General features: G+C 38.6%; 1 protein-coding gene across 1 annotated transcript in view; it reads left to right on the forward strand.

The window, feature by feature from the left end:
• The window catches only part of LOC124274880 (phosphatidylinositol phosphatase PTPRQ-like), a 28,045-nt gene extending 5,694 nt beyond the window's left edge, over positions 1 to 22,351 (forward strand). The window contains exons 8-21 of the mRNA XM_046710251.1: positions 990 to 1,170; positions 1,381 to 1,554; positions 4,776 to 4,910; positions 5,088 to 5,224; positions 6,369 to 6,473; positions 11,011 to 11,077; positions 11,315 to 11,479; positions 12,132 to 12,281; positions 12,387 to 12,486; positions 13,301 to 13,371; positions 15,707 to 15,794; positions 16,325 to 16,571; positions 21,267 to 21,487; positions 22,234 to 22,351. Coding sequence (XP_046566207.1) covers positions 990 to 1,170; positions 1,381 to 1,554; positions 4,776 to 4,910; positions 5,088 to 5,224; positions 6,369 to 6,473; positions 11,011 to 11,077; positions 11,315 to 11,479; positions 12,132 to 12,281; positions 12,387 to 12,486; positions 13,301 to 13,371; positions 15,707 to 15,794; positions 16,325 to 16,571; positions 21,267 to 21,487; positions 22,234 to 22,351 — 1,959 coding nt within the window. The remainder of the gene's footprint in view (positions 1 to 989; positions 1,171 to 1,380; positions 1,555 to 4,775; positions 4,911 to 5,087; positions 5,225 to 6,368; positions 6,474 to 11,010; positions 11,078 to 11,314; positions 11,480 to 12,131; positions 12,282 to 12,386; positions 12,487 to 13,300; positions 13,372 to 15,706; positions 15,795 to 16,324; positions 16,572 to 21,266; positions 21,488 to 22,233) is intronic.
• Positions 22,352 to 22,618: the final 267 nt, after the last annotated feature.

Raw genomic sequence — 22,618 nt, forward strand, 5'->3', positions numbered from 1 at the left:
TGTTTTGAACATACATGCAGTTTTAGTATTGTTGAGTCCTCCTGAGAGAGTATGTAAGTCCCAAAGCATTCTAGGTAGATTTAAACCTACTGTTATTTTTAATTGTAGCATATATGCTCATTTAATTTACGGATAGATTGTCAAAACTTGCTGACAGCTGAAGGGATGATGTAAATCCAACTAGGGTCCATGCAGGTAGCAAAATTAATGTAAGTCCCCATGGTCCCTGGTTTGGTGAGTTACCTTCAGTTGTTGGCGATCTATAGCCCATTTTTATACTGTGTTGTCCTAATTTGAAATCCAATTTTAGAGAGAGTTGCTAGTTTTATTCCTTGATACTGTGATATTCTAGATGATTTTACTGTCCTTCGTCGGCAGGTTTTTATAATTTATATGTATTTATGATGAATTCACAACTTGTTTATAGTCACGATATGGCTGAAATATTGCCGATGTAACTTAAAATCTTAAATCATTCACTCACTGATATATGTGGTCTCAACTTAGGTGATTTTGTTCAAAATTGCCCCTGTTCACCCAGCAGATAATGGTACACGCTGAAATATGTCATGTGACTTTTAACCTTCTAGCGCCTCAGGGGCAGCTTGGGTTATCCGGGGTAATAATAATCAATTTCTGATTGCAGCGTCCAGTGGGCAACTAGTCAGATGGATACTAGGCGTTATATAAATGAATTATTATCATATTATTATCTATTATACAAAATAGTCCGAATTTCATGTTCACAAGTTACCTATTTCCCTAAAATCGACAATGGAAAGATTAGGTGACTCAAATGTGCATGTACAATCTCTTTGATGCAAAATACAATGTACACCTGAAGTATGCAAACACATCTACACGCATTAATATCATCAGTCTATTTTCCCATTGTCTTAAGTGCAAGTGATGTTCATAGGAGTAATATTTTCAGCAGTGTCCTATCATGATTTCTTCCTTCTTTAATCATCTGTATCTGGCTTCTTCAGGTTGAGGATGACAGGTGTCGTCGATCCCGAAATGTCACTGTACAAAAACTCGAAACATCTCCCACCAACTATGACGTCACCGACCTTTTGTCGTACACTAACTACACCTTCACCGTGGCTGCTGTCAATAACTTCAGCATGGGGATTAACACGTCTCTAGCAGTACAGACAGACATTGGTGGTAAATACGTTTGAATCAGTTCAACTCATATTGGAAATGAGATGAAACCTATTGCTATTTTAAATGGGATTCGTTTAATATTTCCAGGAACGATTTTGTAAAGAAAATGCAGAATATATTGTATCCACTGATATGCTACATGTGTGATAACTAGAATAGGTGACGTCATATCTGTTTGGATTATATTAATGATTCTTTTCAACGTACTAGTTCCATTGGTGCCTGGAAATCTCTCCGCATCTGTGGTAAATGCATCGTCGGTGGAAGTTACCTGGACTCCCCCAACTCACAAGTCTGGACCGACGAACTACACCATTATCCCACAACAGGCTACCGGAAGACTTTCTTCAACGTTCGAGAACATAAGAAATGTTACTGTGAACGGTAGGTGTATAGTTAAGGCGCATCAGCCTAACACATTTCCACAATGTCTATGATCACATGATATAAATATTGTTTTATGATAACCATCTATCCTCCCGAGGCACATTTCCCCAAACATTTATGATACATTTGCTTGATTTGAAATTTTCTTCCGTCTGGTTGGAACCCGAGCGCAAAAAGGTGATAACCCGAGCGCAAAAAGGTGATATATATAATGTTGTTCAGATTTCTTTTTCACAGTTACTTTTGTCGGTGCACGATGAAAGTAAAGGGATTTGTTCACATTTTCGGAAAATATCTAGGACTGTCTGTTCTACAAACCAGCTAATTAATACTTGCTGTTGATTTTACACTCTAAGAAAGCAAAATTTAATAGTGTACGTCCTTGCGCATATATGCTGAGTCAAAAAAGAAACTTCACAAAATGTAATTTGAAAAATAATGAATAATTTTTCTCTGATGATACATCTATGTATCCGAAATGGGATCCCTATCTTTCGACTCTAGAAAAACGTTAGCAAAACCCACTCAAACCCATCCATTCGTCGTGCAAATGACTTTAGTGCCAAATCAGGTTTTGCACGTGCAGTCGATCACGTGATCTTCGTATCGAAATTTTCTTCATATGCACGTGTTTGCATTGGCCTCAAGAATTGAAAAAACACTTTTAAACCACAGTTCTAACGGTACTTGAAATGCCACGATTGTCAAATGTGCAGCGTGAACGTGCCGTTGGCATGTTGCAAGCGGGAAGATCAGTTATTGACGTCGCAAGAGCAATGGGATGCAGCCGTCGTACTGTGTATGACTTGCGAGGTCGTCTACAACAAACTGGCACCACTTCTGATCGCCCAAGGTGTGGTCGTCCACGTGTGACGTCACGAGCAGAAGACCGTCAAATCGTCCTACGTCACCTACGTGATAGATTTCTGCCGGCTGCACGAACCAGGGCTGAGATGTTTAGAGGTCGACTGTCCTCACAGACCATTCGAAATCGGTTGCGGGCTGCCAATCTCCATTCTCGACGTCCATATCGTTGGCCAATATTGACGCCGTTTCATCAACGTCACCGTCTGCTGTGGGCCCAACGTCACCTCCGATGGACCCAGAGAGACTGGAATCGAGTCGTCTTTAGCGATGAATCCAGGTTTACCCTCAGATTCGCGGACGGCAGGCATAGAGTCTGGAGACGACGTCGTGAACGGTATGCCCAATGTTGTGTACAGGAAGTCGACAGATTCGGGGGCGGAAGTTGTATGGTGTGGGGTGCTTTCTGTGGGAACAACCGTTCCCGACTTCTGGTCATCCGTGGAAACCTCACAGCTGCTGATTACCGCGACCAGGTGCTCACCCCTGAACTCGTTCCTTTCATGGCGGCTCATGACCCAGGTCTACAGTTCCAGCATGATAATGCTCGGCCGCATACCGCGATGTTGACACGAAATTTCCTTCAAAACGCTGGAATCAAGGTCATGGACTGGCCATCGAGGTCCCCTGACCTTAATCCAATAGAGCACGTTTGGGATGCACTTGGGAGAAGGTTTCGTGGTCTTAGGAACCAACCTCAGAATTTGCAGGAACTTGGCGCTGCCTTGCAAGAGCAATGGCGCAGAATCCCCAACCACGTGTTCACAAGCATCAGGCAGTCGATGAGGAGACGGTGTTTGGCAGTGGTGAATGCGCGGGGCGGCCATACAAGATATTGAACTGAGAAATTTCGCATTTTTATTCTTGTGACTTGACATTCTGTATACCCATGTTTTGGAACGGCGGTGTAGCCTAATGGAACTGATTATGGCACTGTCATTGTATCGAGTACATCACACAGATCTCAGCAATGAAATAATAACAATTTAACCATCTTACAATCTCTTGTTCTTTTATAGTGCCCTGAAGAAAGAATGTGAAGTTTCTTTTTTGACTCAGTATATGATATGCGGTAGATCCAGTACCGCCCATGTGCACTTATCGTATAACTTTCACTTTTCAGAGTTTATGAAAATGTGTTTCAGAAAAGCATCTTGGCATCCAAAGAGTCTAAAATGCATGTTAATGCCATTCACGCTTTTTCATAATGTGCGAGCTAATGGTGCTTGCTTCATGTAAACACGTATAATTAATTTGATAGTTTACCGTAACTACCTCATTATCACTTGACGTCATGTCACTGACAATGCAATCAGAGCTTGTTATATTATAACGACGCATGGCACACTGAAAAGAACATCATCCTGTTTCCAGTTGGAATCGTGTTTACAGTTCTTGGTAAGAATTACGGTAAAGAGGTATTTGTAGTGAAACAAAAATTTCGTTTATTTGGGAACTAATTATCGTGGGTGGCAGTGGTAGCTTGTATTTGACAAAAGCGACAAAACACTTTGCACATCCATAAGAAAGTGCCTGCCGGAATTGTACGATTCCGACAATAATATGAATATGTCTTTCATGTTGAGCAAAATTCCAATAGCTCAAACCTTTCTTGTTCACTTTTTGACAACCAAGGCATAACCAATCTTGCTCTTTTCACAAAGATTTGAGAGCATTATACGACCTTGCTCAGTTGTTGCATTACGGTTTCAATACCCATGGCCTAGTAAAGCTTTCAAAAGGTTTAATGGTGATTACATGGAGGAAATTTCAAAATCTGATGTATAGTAACAAAATGATTTTCGATGCAATTTCCTATTTAGGCGTGTACAACGAACTTGTTCAGGAGAACAACTGACTATCCTCACATATGTTTATGACGGATGCCACCGGTGGGACAGAATACACTCATCATTATTATTGATTGTGATTCACTTGGACCAGGTATTATTTGGTTGTGATTCATAAACCTATGTTTACGAAATACTCGGAAAAGTACAGTGGATTTCGTGTTTAGCAAACATTTTAAATGAAGGTCGAAAGGGTTTTGACCCTATTTAGGAGTCACTATTACATAGTGATGATATCAGGTGTTCGCGAATAGGTGTGCCTGCCCCATCAGTGACAATCGTCATAAATTTAGCTCGTCATGCTGATGACGTTTCAATTAGTCTCTATAAAGGTACAGGGAGTAGAACCCATCTTGGTGTCCACAGCAGTGGTAAATATGCTTAAAGGAGTATAATCCAAAGAACTCATGATTGTACGTCACTTTTAGTAATGCAAAATAGTAATGAGACACATTCTTCTTAAACCAATCTGAAATCAACCTATGCGAATGTTCTGTCCGTCAGGTTACAAATCATCTAAAACAACCATTAACAGTCTATTGAGCTCATGGAGGTACACGTTCAGCATCGTAGCCAGTACATCTAAAAGAGGTTCCCTTCCCGTAGACTTAGGAAGCAACATCATAACCCAGGAATCTCGTAAGTATTGGTTTGCTATTGTAATGCAGTATCATCATCTCATTAGCTATAGGACATAGCCGGAATGTGTTTTTGTCAATGTCTTGTAAATATGTGTCCAGGTAGTCCTTGATGTATCCCTGAAGTTCTTTAATTTTTGTTCATAATAAAAATTTATGATTACATAATATGTTTCAGAACCTTGTGAAGTACAGAATTTGAAAGTCTCATCGATTCCTGGCAATTTCACTGCTGTTCATCTGGCCTGGGACTGCCCAAAAGAAAGAGAAAGGAACGGCTTTATCAGGAATTACACGATACAGTATTCGGATTTGGTATGATACCACAGTGTTCACCAAAATTCAAACAACGACACACACTTCTATCTCCTGAGTCTTGTAAAAGACTTTGATCAGATATATCAGGACTCAAATGATATTGACTGCATGTTATTTAGTAAGGTCTTATACCAAGCAGGACATGAAAAGTATATATTGTTTGAATATTGATATTGTCAGATTGATGTGCTAGAATCTGAGCATAAATTATCTATATGAATCATTGGGATCTTTTAAATATCAAGATAAACAGTAACCAAAAGAATGAAATTGTATATATAATAGACAAGGATTTATAGCCTGAAAGTAATGATAATTCTGGACTGATGTACATGAACAATGTAGTTATTAGTATAATATGATGAACTGTGTCTTGATAAGGCAAGGCATTTTTATATGACACATGCACGTTTTGCTCCTCCAACTACGACGTCAGGCAAAATGATATCACTTTTAAAAAAGAACAAGACGAACAACTTAACTATAGGCCTTGCGTTAATCTACCTACATATTTACTAAACGTTTCTAAAGACTTTTTTTTGTAAATGTGAGAGGGTAGCTATTAAGCGCATGTGTTATTTATGCAAGATATAAAGATAACTCGCATTCCTCTCAAATATAACAAACATCACAGGCTTAGCATATGAAAACATATCGTTTACACAGAATATGCGTATGGGACACAATCCATAAAAAATATAACATTTACATCCTTGGTAATCTTGTTTGTTTTTTCTGTTTGCCTAACCTCCGTGTTCTTCTTTCCCTCCATTATCCACAAATAGTCCCAAGAATATTGGTTGTCCTTGTGAAATGGAGAAAACCTGTTAAGTTTTATGTCGCCTTCAATAGTTTATTACTGTTATTCATCACAGGCCCTCTTGTCTTTGAGAGAATTAAAGATCTTAAAAACATATACAAAGTTTGACATGACCCCGACTCGAAATGCTCCACATTACAATACATCACGATGTATTGTACTGTAAATCATTTCATCTAAAAATATGTTTTTTAATCTTTAATCCTCGCAAAGACACGAGGGCCTGAGTTACTCATGTGTTGAAAATTACATTGGTTTTACATCAACAAAGCTGTAACACTAACCTAAATCTGAAGAAAAACTCACAACGTTTATTTCCAGGGAGAAGTAGATAAGGTTTATGGCCATTATAAACCTGAGGATCCATGTGACAAGACACATATCGCCATCTTACCAGTACGACCAGAACACGACTACACATTCACTGTAAGTATTATGTAAAAGTTCCGTGTGATCTAGCCATTGTTCGATGAAAGGTTCCGTCCCATGTTAAGGGATCAACACCATGTTGTAAGTAGTACGCATTAAATGGATATATCTCGGGTCATCATTATTTCCGCTTGGTAGAAAGAGTTTCAGTGGGGTGGGACAAGGTCTACATCACTGACATAAAACAAAAGGTCTGGCATGCTAGCTTTTTCTGCGAAAATATTTTTGACAGTACAAATAATATCCATCCTTGATAAGACTACTGATCATCCATGAACTATTTCGTTTATGTTCAAGCCTCAATTCCAGGTTGGTGGGAGCATAATCGTAATTCAGGAAGAGTAGTTCTAAATTCAGCAGTTGAGATGTGACAACTTAATTCTAATCACCATATTCATATTCACTTATAGCTTTTAGAGATCTTTCTGTAGCATCGCCATGATAGTGCAAGGGCTTGTGTAATTCTGGGAATAACATGTTAATTGTTGGAACCAATACTAATTTGTAATCACTATTCTGTACGGATTTGGAAAAGAACATGGTTCCATTTTTTTCTATTTGCTATAAGTGTCCTTGTGGGGTGATTGAATATAAGTTCCCCAAATTGCTTGCGGCACAATTTCGAGACAAAATATTTGCATAAACTTATCTCAACATAGTCATGTAGACCATCAAAATGTAGCTTATGATGCATAATATAGAAATAACCATATAATATGCTTCTAATTTCAATTCGGTGACATAAGATATGGCATAATCATATAAATTAATCAAGTATTATCTTTCCTTCATCGCACATCAACATTGTAATTATTGACCTATATCAGTGGAAACCATTTATTCAATTAATGTATTCTCCCATTTCATAATATATACTAGCATGACACACTTAAGTAGTGATAATAGTACCCAGGTAAGGTTAATGTGATTATCATATAGTCAAGCACAAGTGTCAAATCAGGCATATCGGTGCAGTCAAAACTGACACACTGACACTTGTGTCCGGGTAATTAAATGACAAATGACATAAAGCCAAATCTGCAGTCTGAATGTATTAATACAGGAGTGACAAACTATCTCATAGTGAACAGATAACTACATATACTTCCTTTCAAAAGTTTAGACTCACTAGTGTAAATATAGCCACGTACTTCAGGCAACTGTTCTAAACTAAATTTTGCAAATATTCTATATACTGTTTAAAAGGACTGTTTACACATGAACTGATGTATTGAAAAACAAATTCGTAATGTTGAAAAGATTAATGTCATGAGTTTAATTAAATGATACAAATCAGTGAAAATTGGCGAATTCTAAACAGAACTTGACACCAAGACGCAGCTGTTCACATGCATGAAATTTGCAGATGGTTTTAAGCAATTTGATGCATGATGCTCGTGTAATTCATCTGCATCAGGTTTGCAGTTGGTTCCTACAAGTTAGTGGAGAAATTAATCTTCCATGTAACCATATATAATACAAACACACACACACACACACACACACACACACACACACACACATAACATAAAGGGAGTGTTTTAAGTGAGTCTAAATTTTTGAAAGGAAGTATATTACAAGTGGGGTATGCAAGTGCAATATAAAATCTGTACTAGTATATCTATTTTAACTTTCACAAGGATTTAGCTAGCATTGCTAAGTAACTGGCATTGTCAATCAAACCGTCATTATCCTGCAAGAACCTGTTGAAATACACGCTTCAAAGTTATTTGACATACAAACACAAGCATGAATTCTACACTTATTTATTCTGATTTGGAAACTAGAAGGGTCCTCGTCTGAGAACATACCTCCACCTTGCACAGCAATTTCCATTCACTATTACATTTTTAAAGTACTATTGCGTACTTGTACTTTAATGTACTTTCCCCAAACCATATGCAGATAGCCCTTGTGTCATACCACCAAGATTCATCCAAAATCGATCCATCAATCTTTAGATATTACTCATATTCCCCATTTACTTAACATTGCAATTATTTTCAAAATACCTCTGTGCACTTGTACTTTAACATACACTCTTCCAAAAAAAAATCCAAAAAAAATCAAACGCAAAATATAATTTGGAAAAGAATGATCGAAAGTTTGCGCGCATATGTCAAATAAGCATGATTTCGGGGTTGTATATTGTTGTTGGTATGGTTTAGAAGGCGTGAATGAGCAAATACAACCATTAACGATTTTGCATAGCTTTATCGATCATGATTGTCACGATGGGCTTAACTGTTATGGAACACAACCAAAAGCCGCAATTATTGCTTTTCACGTGCAAAGCATGATTACAACCTTTGACTATAAAATTCATCTCGCAAATTCATCAAAGACCCTTGCAAAGTACTGGATGAGAAAATGGTGCCGACCGGAATATTGCCATTGGACGATTACAAGCTGGCGAATGAAAGAGTGTCGTGACGAGGACCTTCAGCATTCATCCGAGCACAGTAACTCGTTTGTGGGATCGTTTTGTGCATTCCAGATCGACAAATGACCATCCAAGACCAGGAAGATCGCGAGTCACCATACAAGCTCAAGATCGCTAAATCCGGGTAACCCACCTATGTGACTAGCATCGTTCCGCTCGGGACACAGCACAAGAATGGAGAATGTCTGACCAGACAATCAGGAATCATCTCCGAGAGGCAGGTATATTGTATGCGTGCCAGACGTCCAAAAGTTGCCCCCTTTCTGACACGATTACATCAACGTCTGCGAGTCAAACGATGCAACCATACAGCCTTGGAAACTGGAGGCACATATGGTTCAGTGATGAATCACGGTATCCCCTCAAGGCACGTTACCCAAGACAACGTGTCTACAGACCAAGCAAGGAATGTTTTGCACCCTACTGCATTAGGCAAGTGGACTGATTTAGTGGGGATGGTGTCATGGTGTGGAGGGCCATCCCATACACCTGCAGAAGGGAATTAGTGTTCAACCAGATTCTCCGTCCTCACGTGACTCACCTTGTGGGAGCTGTACCATCAGGACAGTGCCAGATCTCACACAGCACGTGCTACAGTGGACTACCTGGCCAATAACAACATCAGTGTCCATCCCTGGCCCTCCATATTCCCGGATTGGAAACCAATTGATTATCTGTGGGATCAGATTGATAAACGTGTACATCAACGTCGTAATCCGCCATTGACCCTGTAACAGTTGTTCAGCATGCTGCAGGAGGAATGGAAAAGGATTCCACAACGAAACATCCAACAACTGATTCGATCTGTGTCAAGGAGGTGTGCAGTTCTTGCAGTAAGAGGGGGTCATACAAGGTAGTAACGTCAATGCCACCTCGTGGACAGCAGTAATGACTATGATGACTGTCATTCTTGTGAAATGTGCACGAGATACCAGTGTATTGCTCTACATAATTTCAATGCTGTACCGTTTATTCTCGTTGATATAAACTGAAATAATAACTGAATAAGACCAAATTTAACAATGACATGATGCTTTTGCGTTTCGTTTTTGAAGAGTATAATTTCTTCAACATCTAATTGATTTGCCCTGGGGGTATACCTAAGAGCTCCATTCAGTTTCACTGAAATCCATCAAGTAGTCAAGGTTGAATACATCCCCTCTGCAACAAACCTTCGGTTTTGGCAGAGGCAGTTATGATCATAGTAATTATTATGCATACATATATTTTTGAGATTCATGATAGGTGTTGGAAGTTGTAAAAACATCCATCACAAAGTACATTTTGATATACTACATGCCTATGTTGTGATAGGTTAATAAAAATATGTTTTTCTCACATTGGTGTTGCAGCTCGATTATAGGTACCAATATTCAATTACCCCAGAATGACACTTATAATCATCAGAAAGAATGGAACCATGTATTTTTCTGAATCCATATGCAATACTGATTACAGTTATCAGTGGTTCTAAAAATGAACATGCACTTCCCACGGAAATCATATTTGCTACATAATCCCCTGCACTATGACTGCAGTCCACCAAATCATGACCGCATACTGGTATCTCCACATAAACCTACTCGTAGATCAACAACTGCAAACAGATTGACTGTTTTCGTCGACGTTTATATCAAGAGGTAAAAAAGATTTTGTTTAAAAGAATTAAACGTCTTGTGACTGCATGGTATGCCCAGTGCCTCTCGTAGTAGAAAATGGGATTCACAGGCAATACGTGTTCATATGTTCATCTTCAAGGAGCTTGTTTGATTAATATCTTTTATGTGTTTGATGCAGTGAGTAAGTTTGGAGTAGTGTTAGTTTGGATAGGCTCTAAGTTTACTAGGCTTTCTGGTACTGGTCAGGAGCAGTTATCACACATTGTCATCAATAACGTAAAACTAAATCCTGTGGACATACAAGTATGCTGCCCCCATTTGACATTTGCACGCATACAACGTCATTGTAATTAAACTTAGTATTTGGAACTTAGATTTTTTAAGCCATTTTGTTCTATTTCCGGAATACCATATCATGCAATTTAGCATTTCGTTTACAAAGTAAAATTCTCTTTTTTAAAAAAAAAAAAAGGTTTCCGCTATTGCGATGTACAGGGGCAAGCCGAAACAATCAAATGTGTTCCATGCCACTGCTGGAAGTAAGTACTTATAATTAAAACATTTAGTAATGTTATAGAGTTCCTTGCACAAAAAACTATTACAGTCTGAAAACGAAATGACGGAACATATAACAGGATGCACCGTACATGAAGCAATACCTTATGTGTTAATATAACAGAAATATAAGACTATATAATGTGAAAAAATGTAATAATATATTATGGGTCATTTTCAATGCCCATCATATTATTATTTTTTAGCTTTTTCGTTCACAGAACCCCTGAAAAAAGATTCAACGGAAATATTCATCAGCAGAGCAGCACAAAACACAGGCGCTGCCACCGATACGTCCATTGTTATATCTTTTGATTCAAAGACGCTGCTCGACGGTACAAATGGGAAAGTAGTTGAAGCAGGAATTCTTGTTATGAAGAAGAGTGGTATGCAAACAGATCTGTTTGACTTATGTCCTAGAGTGATTCTTGTGTATAAGCTGATCCACTTCTATATTCTGACATCCAGTTTGAAATAGCATAACCTCAGTATAGGATGTGTGTACGTGGTTGTGTTGTGCCTGAGCGTGCGTATTTCTGAATCCACGTTTAGAAAGACAAGAATAGGTATTGGCGCGGTGTTGCATTAATGACATAAAGAACGGTGGATTCTTTCTACCCTTTTCGCCAACACCTGATGTCGTCAGTGATTTTCAGTCATCCATTCACATCATTTTCACATCTATATTTACATCTATATTTGCCTTTACACCAAATAGTATTTGTTTCTGAGGCTACATAAGACTGGGTGTTGTTTCGCACTGACGTTATATATTTCCTTAAATTGTCACAAGATAATAGAAATAGAGATACATATAATTTGATGTTTTTCTGGTATATATTTATTTTGTTCTCTTTTGCAATTTCTGGTGTCCCCCGCCGTAATATTGCTGGAATATTGCTAAAAGCAGCGTAAAACCATACTCACTCACTCTCTCTATTTTGCAGGAAGGTGTAGTATTATGAATTCATGCATGCCTATAGTTAAACTACGCGCGTTTACATATCGTCCAAACTGAAACTCCTTATGTGCATATAGAAACACCACCAACGGACCCTGAACATGTGACTGACTGGGACACATGGAAGAACTGGTATTTGTGGAAGAACAGTGGGTATAAGGGTTCTTACCGCCCAACTCCACAACACTACCTGATGGCAGCTAGGATAAGGAGGAGTGCTTCTCCAGGTAACATTAACTTACAAGATATCATCCCTCAGGGATATTTACAAATGATGAGTATGAAAATTGAAGTAGCAGTAACATACTAAGCGCGTCGATTTCTTACTTCAGGGGAGAGTCTTACTTCTTACTCGGTTGGTGTGGATGAAAACTGCGACAGTGAAAAAGACCAGTTCTGTAATGGGCCCCTGGAACCAGACACTGCATATATGTAAGCTTCGTTTCTTTCTTCTCATGATGCCAAACAAGCGACATGACCAGCCGTGTGTTCTGAGCATTGTGTTTAAAGCTTACTGACGTATGCAGAATCCAATTCCAGATGGATTGAGAACTGCTCAAGGGTTCTTCTATTTTTGCAGTAATATTATTACAATGCTACTAAAAATGCCTTTCACACAATGTACCTAGGGAATGGAAACCGAGTGTTCGGTGTGATAACCATACGCTTGGTCTCTTTATCATACATTGTTTTATCACACGTTGTATTAAAATGAAGGTTCTTTGTTATTATCATCCTTTGAAAATTATGAAAGCACCATGCTCCCGGCCAGGAAAACAAGGAATCAACAAATCTGTATATTTTTTACCTTATTTCTTAAAACAATATGTGACAAACTGTCATAGGAATGTGGAATATCGTATAGAGCGTCTGCCAAGAGAATTCTTCGGAATTTTGATCGCGTAGAAAGAGCATTCTCGATTGTACCCTAATAGGTCTGAAATGTACACACCAAAGACTGGCGCTGTTGACATTGCTCGACATGAAGGGAAAACTGACGATTGTAAAGTAGAAGGCCTTCCTGTCGTCGCTCTGTCAGTTTCCCCTCACTCTGTATAGATCTCTTTATGAAACGCTGGCTCACTGTAGACCTTGATTACTACTTTTAAAAGGATGAATTAATGGAAACGAACTGGTTATTTGACCACTATTGTTCGATATTAGCTCACCCGTCTGACTCAGACGTCTTCGCCAGATAGACCTGTTTTGACTTTGACAATCCAATATTCGACAATTTGCATTTCAGGGTTGTTGCTGTGTCGTGTACCAGTGCTGGATGCACATCCACTGAGCCTTTCGGTAACTTCAAGACAAAACGTATGTTGAAATTCACATGAAGTACTATTAGTGTTACATATATACTGAAATCCATTAGAAACTCATCACCGGAATACAACTTTTATCTCCCTGATAAATGAAGAAAAGAGCTTCTCCCTTCTAACACTAAAGTTGTCAACGCAAGGAAAAGCAGTCATTCGTGATTTAGTGCAGCCATAAATTGACGATAACAATGACAGTGGTCCATTTGAAATTTCACACGCGTTCAAAACTTTCACATAGTCAATGTCAGTAGCGGGTATGCCCACTATTTGCGTCGAGCTTCGTCTCATCAATAATTTTACCCTCCTCCTGAAAACTTGTCGTATCTGACGCCATATTCTTTGCAAAGCGAGTTCAACTCATAGACGTTATTAGGTTGAGTTCTTTTCCCTATTTCGTCCCACACATCAGTGCTAGTTTCGGACGCGGCCACGGCATGACAGGAATGTTTCTATATGTTTTTTCCACGCGCTCTGTAGGTAAAATAGTGATTTTCAGCAAATAGTAGTCACGTGATTACACAGGGATACACGTGGTTCTCTGTGTGCATCACGTTTATCTGACACATTCAGATTACTTCAAGCACAGTTTGGGTTCAAAATTTTGGTTTGGCATATTCCGTGATCAATAATACCGCGATTAATTTCTAATGGATTTCAGTATATATTTACAATACACTGAGATAAATGAAGATTATATGAATATTAATATATACTAGCCACAAAAAGAGACGTGCATTGTTATAACAACAATGAAAGTTTCCATGCGAACTTTAATTTATTGGTGATATTTAAATCTTAGATGAAGGCATAAAAACTGCTTAATGTTACTAACACTGACGTTAGGATTCCGAATTCAGTTGTTGAAGAAAATCCTAGCCGTGTGAGGATGGACATCATTATGCTGGAATTTCAATTCTGGTCCATGACGTTCCTGAAACGGAATTTCCTCTGGTCCGAGAATCTGATTTCTGTAGCCCACATCTGTGAAATTACCATGACGTTAAGAGGCCCAAAGCAATTCCTCTCCATGACACAGTAATGGTGCTAAAAATGGGTAACCCATATCTGTCCTATCTTGGCATTGTGCTGCGTGGACGTCCTGCGATCGGCAGCTTCATTGTTGTTCTGATGACGTATCAACAGTGCTGACATGGTGTTTCGGTGGCAGTGGAACCGGACGTTGATATATTCCTCCTCGGACCATCCCAATAACCTTATGGCGTTTGTCGTTTGACTGTTTCAAAGAACAAACGTCAAACACTTAGGCTTCCCAAATGGTTTTTGACATTCATGTGCTCCACACATTGTGTTGAAATGTACATGACAAACATGGCCATCCACATTCAGGTGACTACTCACTGTGTTTACATTTGAAGTTGTGTACACAGGTAGTTATATAGTTTCCTTTTGTGGATAGTTTTTATGTGTGCATAATCAAATCGACAAATAAAACGTTTGCAGTTTAAATGAACGAGTAAAAATCATATTATAATAATTTGATTGCGAAAATGAACAGTTTGAGGCATCTCTGTCGAAGTTATAGTTTCCTTTTGTGGATAATCTCCATGTGTGCATAATCACATACATTTGTGTTTTTCTGAAATCGACAAGGAAAACTTTTGCAGTTTAAATGAACGAGTAAAAATCATATTGTAATAATTTGATGTCGAAAATGAACAGTTTGAGCCATCTCACCGTATTTTAGACAGTGCTTTTACGAACATAATACTAAGCATTAATTCGGAGCACCCACATTGACTTGCATTCTGTTGCGAATTAGTTAGATTTATCTCGCATGAAAACCATACAATCCATGGAGCATAAGATTTAAATGTATAATTAAGTGATTTTACATAACTGAACTTTCATTACTTCCTGTGAATATAAAGAATATTAAACTTATTTTGTTGTAGTCGGGATGAAAATTGACTTGGCATTGCATGTGTCCGATGGCACCTATGTGACGGGATACGCTCACCGTTTAGATAACACCTGGTGTCATCCATGTTTGTTAATGTTTCAAACATGACGTATAATGGGAATCACATGCTGTATTAACTATTATAAGCAGATCAATCTTATGATTCTGGAAATGCCACGGTCATTCCTTTATGAAATGATGTAGTGGAACATTTGCTTGACCAAACAATATGTTACTCTTTGTATTACTCTGGTGTTAATGATTGAAGTGAAATCAACATCGCAGTAACAGCATGTTACTGACGTATATGTTGATATCACATCAGTATTTGAAAGAAATACTTATTGCAACAACAATCTTTAATTGACCAAAAAATTGATTGCAGTTTACGCTTCTACATTTCTTATAGCACTTGATGATGTCACACCATGGATAATCGCCTTTGGGGTGATCACAGCTCTTCTGCTTTGTGTCATCATTATCCTTGTTATATATTTGTGAGTACCATGCCTTGTTTGGAACAACAGTTCTCAATACACGCTCCCCGTTCAAAGTCGCTTCTTAAGAGATGAAATAGCAAACAGTAAACAGCAAACATCAATCGATGTCATGTAGTAGCACTTAAAATATTTAAAATTCCATGAACAGAAAATGCATGAACAAAATTCGGAATTTAGTTTAAGCAAATATTAGTCAGCTTTGTGAAACTGACGCTGCCTTTTGTCCTTCACGTCCCTGGTATGGTGATCTGCCTTCCGTTGTTGGCAATCTATAGCCTGTTTTTACATTGTCTTGTATTCTATAGTTAAACGTTTTCAGTTTTTCATAGTTTTTTTTATATCTTTATCTGTGATCCTCTAGTTATTTTACCGTCCTTTTATAATTTGACTTTATTTATTACGACTTATATATTATGCAAATCCTCATCACGATATGGCTTCAATATTGCCGATGTAACGTTAAATTTTAACTCACTCACTCACTCACTCACTCACTGTCCTTCACATATATGTATCTGACATTGCAGCAAGGTTGTTCAGCCAGTAAAGACACAGAGATCACGGGGAAAAGGCCCTGCATTAGAGTTGTCCTTGAGAGGTACAGGACAGAGTGAGGACATCCCCTTCGAAGTAGCATGTGGATCTACTAGTGATTACCAGGATACACATGCGAATAGATACTATGAGAATGTAGATAGCAGAAATCAACACACGTATGAATCGTTGGCCAGTCAAGTAAATGACCACGACATGCATTTGTACGAAACTGTGCAGGTGCGCTTGTGAGTATGAGTGAGTATGACTTTACTCCACTTTTAGCAATCTTCCAGCAATATCACAGCGGAGGACACCAGAAATGAGCTTCACACATGTCTCCATGTGGGGAATTGAACCCGGGTCTGCAGCGTGACGAGCGGACGCTATAACCATTAGGCTACCCCTAAGCACCTTGTGAATATGAAATTACCACGCACATTCAATGTATACTCTCTTCAATATCAATGCTGTACCAATACGATTGTAATATACATCATCGTGCTGTATGTAATTTAATCGCATGTATTCCCCATTTATTTGTAAAGTTGTATTTGTTCCACCCTGGAAGTGAAACGAATCCAGTGAACCAGATCAGCTTACTCTAGAAACAGCCAAAAGAGCTCTACAAAATACATACAAAACTTCTCATTCTCAAAGGTTTCACATTGTGTGCGCTTGGCGACAACATTACCTGAATTTGTTTATATTTTTAATATGCTTCATGTGTATTGGCGACCGTTTCCTGGTTCTTGAGTGCAACTGTCACAAATACATGCAAGTGCGACTCAATCGTTCACTTGAATGAGTACGATACAGGAACTAATAATACAGATCAGAATAGGGAAGAGCACCAGATGTCATTTTCGTTGTCACTGTTGCACCAATTCTCGAAATATTCTACTCGTGTCCACCTTAAAGCTACGTGGAAGGTTAATGAGGTCTTAACGCTGTAAATCTGATCAGACTACTTTAAACAAACCGAACGACTTCTTTAACTGGTAGAAAGTGCCACTGATCAGGCTGGATAACACTAAGCCCTATGCGAACACTTGGCATCATGAATATTTGGATAGTGATTTAACTGCTATGACGTGCAATGTACCAACTCTTCTTTATGTATGGAGGTATGCCAATAAAGCGGATCCCAACGACCGTAAATGCATTAGAAAATTTGAAGAACACGGAAGTTCGTTACAATAGTGGTATACATATCTTACTCATACATCATCTCAGATTCAAACCCTTGGTTTATATCTGGCATATGAACAATGCATCCTGAGGGTTTCTTTTCCCTCCTAAACAATCACACACAAGTAGAACATGCATAGTATAAGTGAGTGGATGCAATTTAATATAGCACGAATTCCTCTTTGTTCACAATGACGTGTAAATCATTCCCCACAATGAGTCTATTCCCCACCAACCAAAGGTTGATATCACGAAATAACGTAATGGATACACAGAAACACAATAAACCAAGTCAACAACCGATTCATATATTTTGCCTTTAGCATGATAAAGTGCCTGTTTAACCAGAAATCAATGGATTAATGCACACCATTATAAACTGGGGAAATAAAATCTCTTTTTGACCAAAAGATGAATAAACATTCAACGCTCATGCATGCATCTTCAGTCAGCGTATATGGTGCTGCATGAGGTATAGTGCACAATAATAAGGTAACTGATAACTGTTACCCGTGCGCTATTATACCGAGAGTATAAATCGCTCTGCCTCCCAGATGAGGACCACAATGGTAACTATTGCATCTTGCACCAACAAATTGTCAGGATTTGCATTATTACAAAGGACATTCTATGCCATTCTATGAAATAAGGTTGACTATTGTAACGTATGTGTCTGGCTGCACACAGTCGTCTTGCCTGAAGGCAGAGATAACATGCGGAAGTTTGATATCAACTCACACATTGTCCTTTGATTACCCCATAATGCGGAGCACCAGGTGGGGTACCAATACATATCACGAAGTAACGTCTTTGGTATGGCGCTGGTCAGGACATCGAACAACAGACCTTCGGCTCTTCAGGAAGACACGCTATCCACTTGAATATATAATTAATATGATTAGATAAATTCTGTTTCATCTGCATTTCTAACATGACAAACATAACATGATCAGCTGAATACAGTTTCACCTCTATTCCTAACGAAGCACATATAACATGAATAGCAGAATGCTGTTTCATTTTATTCCTAGCCAGACACATATAAGGTGATCAGTTGATCTCTGTTTCATCTGCATTCCTAACTATGCAAACATAACATGATTAGTTGAATTCTTGTTCACCTCTATTCCTAAAGAGGCACATATAACATAATTAGTTGAATTCTGTTTCACCTCTATTCCTAACGTGACACATATATCATGATTAGTTGAATTCTGTTTCACCTCTATTCCTAACGTGACACGTATATCTTGATTAGTTGAATTCTGTTTCACCTCTATTCCTAACGTGGTACATATAACAAGATTAGTTGATTCTCTGTCGCCTCTATTTCTAACATACATACAAATAAAATGCTTCAATCATCCACTGCTGAAGATGTTTGAGTTTAATTTGCCTTGATATTGCACAGGTATTACTACAATCTGTCAAGAAAGGAGTCATTATATTTACAAAATTGCCTTGTGATATCATTGTCACCTGAAAATCATACATGGAATAAACTATTAGGGTACAGGCATTTCTCTCAAAGACAGTATGACTTTACGGGGCTTTTTAGTGATACTATATAGCAATATTATGACAGAGAGGAGGCCCGTGAAGATCCGGGGTAGAATTGGTCTTCCAGCAACCCACGCTTGCCACAAAAAGGCGACTATGCTTGTCGTAAGAGGCGATTAACGGGATCGGGTGGTCAGGCTCGCTGACTTGGTTGACACATGTCATCGGTTCCCAATTGCGCAGATCGATGCTCGTATGCTGTTGATCACTGGATTGTCTGGTCCAGACTCGATTATTTACAGACCGCCGCCATATAGCTGGAATATTGCTGAGTGCGGCGTAAAACTAAACTCACTCACTATGACAGAGGAAATCAGAAATGACCCATTTTGGACAATCGAACCCGGTCGTTCGGCGACGATCAAATCCTTTAGTAACAAGCATGTGCAATCGTCACTCAAACACCTTCGCACTGTATGCCAAATTCTAGAAGAATATAATGAAGTACAACTGTTGGTAAATTGAACTTAACAGAGTAGATGACACACGTAAAGATATGACCTAAAGTATTGAGTTCATGTCTGCCAGTGATTGTGTACGCTATCTAACATATTGAGCTTATCACAAACTGTCATCCGGGACGTCACATGCCTGTAATATCTTGTCAACTGTACAATGAGGAAGTAGTTTACAAGAAACGCCTCCAGAATTTTTACATGCAGTAGTGTGGGATCATGTAGCAGTCAGGACCTCTCATCGGATGTACCTGTCGTTGTCTCCAGAATGAATCCAGGATTAGGATTATGTTGCCTCCTTCTCTTCTCGGTTGATATCTATGCGGTAGGTTATATACGCATGTTATCTTCGTGTCCCCAGTTGCAGTGCTTTGAACCAAGAAATTTGATACGTGATCTTGAAAGCACCAGCTCTCAGTTTGCTGAGCATTTTTCATGGAGGACAAATGTTATGACAACTATGTTGATCGCAGTTTTAGTTTGATATCGAGTCAGTCAAATCTCTCGCCATTTAGCGAGCCAAAGTTAGATTCATATAATATCTCTCTTTCGTCCTGTATTTCTGTTTCCTAAGACTGCAATGTTAAACAATGATCCACTCTCAATGAAGTGTGCTCCATACAGATAATATGTTTCAATACTGTTGAGGCAAACATCATATCACTGGCTTCCAGCCCAATAATCTCGCCGAAACACATGAATGCCCTGCGAGTCAATATTGTACGTCCTTTTCGTCAAATTTGACCAATACTCATCTGAACACAATAATCCACAGGTATTACCAAATATATTTTGTTGTATATTCTTTCGTTTAAGCAAAGATTTCAAGTTTAGGTCAGTTAGTCGGTGACTAGAGTGAGTTTAGCGTTCAGTACAGATAAGCATATATTACCAGGTCAATGATGCTCGAAGTTTTTAAGGAGACATCTTTCTGGCACTGCTAATATAACCCCGGTAAGCACTGACCTGTTTTAGTGTTTTAGATATTTTTCAAATAATTTTACTTAGTTTATTTACAATGTTTCAACAGATATAGGGAACCGACACTGTACCAATCGCTAGAGCTGTATTAACCATGGTTCTACTTGGTGGCCAGGTCGAATGTATTGGGATGGTTCTCTCCTATATGTTGGATGTATTTTCTTTATCATCATAATAGATAGAGAAGTGTTGAATGGTATATCCAAACAAAGAGATTAACATATTTGCATGGAAAACATGCAATTTGAGAAATTACCCTTTCGTCCAATATTTGGTACTATTTTGGAAAAATTAATCTTTATACGGCTTTTAATTCTATATGTTGACTGCATGCAGAAGCGATGTTAAGTTTAACTATCATGCAGGGTCAGGTAATCCATAAAAACGCTGCCCTAAACACGCAACGTTCACAAAGTAAAACCTGCCACAGCCTGACTCGCACTCATACGCCTAAAGGAACACAAACCCTCCCCAGAAAAGAAGATATGGGTTTCGAAATAGCATCACCTATCCAAAACCAGCAAGAAACGAACCTTCATTCGCAGCTGGAAGAGTTCGTGTTCATTTACTCCGTTCTTCAACTGTTGGGGAAGGGAAGGTTAAAGGCCTTCGCTCGTTTGAGTCATAGATCAATGTGCATATAAAATAGAAAGTGGTTTATAACAATATCAATATAATAATACTATCCTCGTGAAAGTATATTGTACTGAATGTAAAATAATCTTGTCTGCACAATGCTTTGTTTCAGGATGCTGATGTACAGACGTCAGATACTACCTCTTATATCTTCCTCACTCTCACCTTCGCCACCATCAAGTCAAAATTCACTATCTACATCGACAACATGGACAACAGCAACATCACCACAGCTAACGTCAACACCATCTTCACCACCACCACCACCACCACCACCACCGCCGCCGACACCTACTACGACAGACACGCCTTGTATTATTCTTGGCAAGTCATGTAAGCCCCAGTCGTGTTGTCAAGCTGAACGTGACGACGTGTTACAGCGGCATCTGTCGGTGTGAAGAACTTCTCTCAGGAAGGGACGGCATGTAGTAATGGTGAGTCAAAGTAGTGTTTCATCAGATTGTCGATTGTGGATGAGTGAATAAAGTCTTACAGATGAATCACAATAAATGATGGAGAAAAGAATCTCTACATAACATATATATATAGGTGTCATACCAAGAACCGATATGAAATTAATAACCATGGTGCAACCTTGTACTGCAAGTCATGTCCCGTCAATCAGTCGTCATAAATTATTATGATGTGCTATACATAGAACAATATGAATACTGTGGACAAAATAGTGGGGTAAAAAAAAGCGGAGTCATGACACAATCTGTATGAATAGGAAGCGAAATTTTCGACAGTAGAATGAATAGATTAGAACCACACATGTGACTCATCATATGAAACAAGTCTGTTTGAGTTCAAGGGGAAAATTCGCATGGTGAAACACTTTTCAATATTTCCTGTTGAATTTACATTCCTTTTCAATTTTCTGATCTGTATATTGTGTCTGATGTGCGTGAGCCTACGATATATGTGTCATAATCGTACACATGCGATTCTATATTATTTTATCATTTTACTTGTAAGTCAAGGTTGTTGAATGTAAAGTATCAGCGAAGGTGTCCGGACCTGAGTGAATCCTTGTTGTTATAATATGGTACTAAGATGATTTTCAATCTCTCTTTTAGTCTCGAGACTAAAGTAACCAACATCACAGCGACGTTTGTTGGTGAGACCTACATAGCTCTTGGATGGACAAACCCCAACGATACCAACTTCAACCGAGCCTACAGTCAACGGTCATAGTTGGAACCCATCGATGGACAAGAATATACTGAGTCAAAAAAGAAACTTCACATTCTTTCTTCAGGGCACTATAAAAGAACAAGAGATGGTAAGATGGTTAAATTGTTATTATTTCATTGCTGAGATCTGTGTGATGTACTCGATACACTGACAGTGCCATAATCAGTTCCATTAGGCTACACCGCCGTTCCAAAACATGGGTATACAGAATGTCAAGTCACAAGAATAAAAATGCGAAATTTCTCAGTTCAATATCGTGTATGGCCG

Source organism: Haliotis rubra, unplaced genomic scaffold (assembly GCF_003918875.1).
Source record: "Haliotis rubra isolate DU_JTF1 unplaced genomic scaffold, ASM391887v1 Scf195, whole genome shotgun sequence".
NCBI lineage: Eukaryota > Metazoa > Mollusca > Gastropoda > Lepetellida > Haliotidae > Haliotis > Haliotis rubra.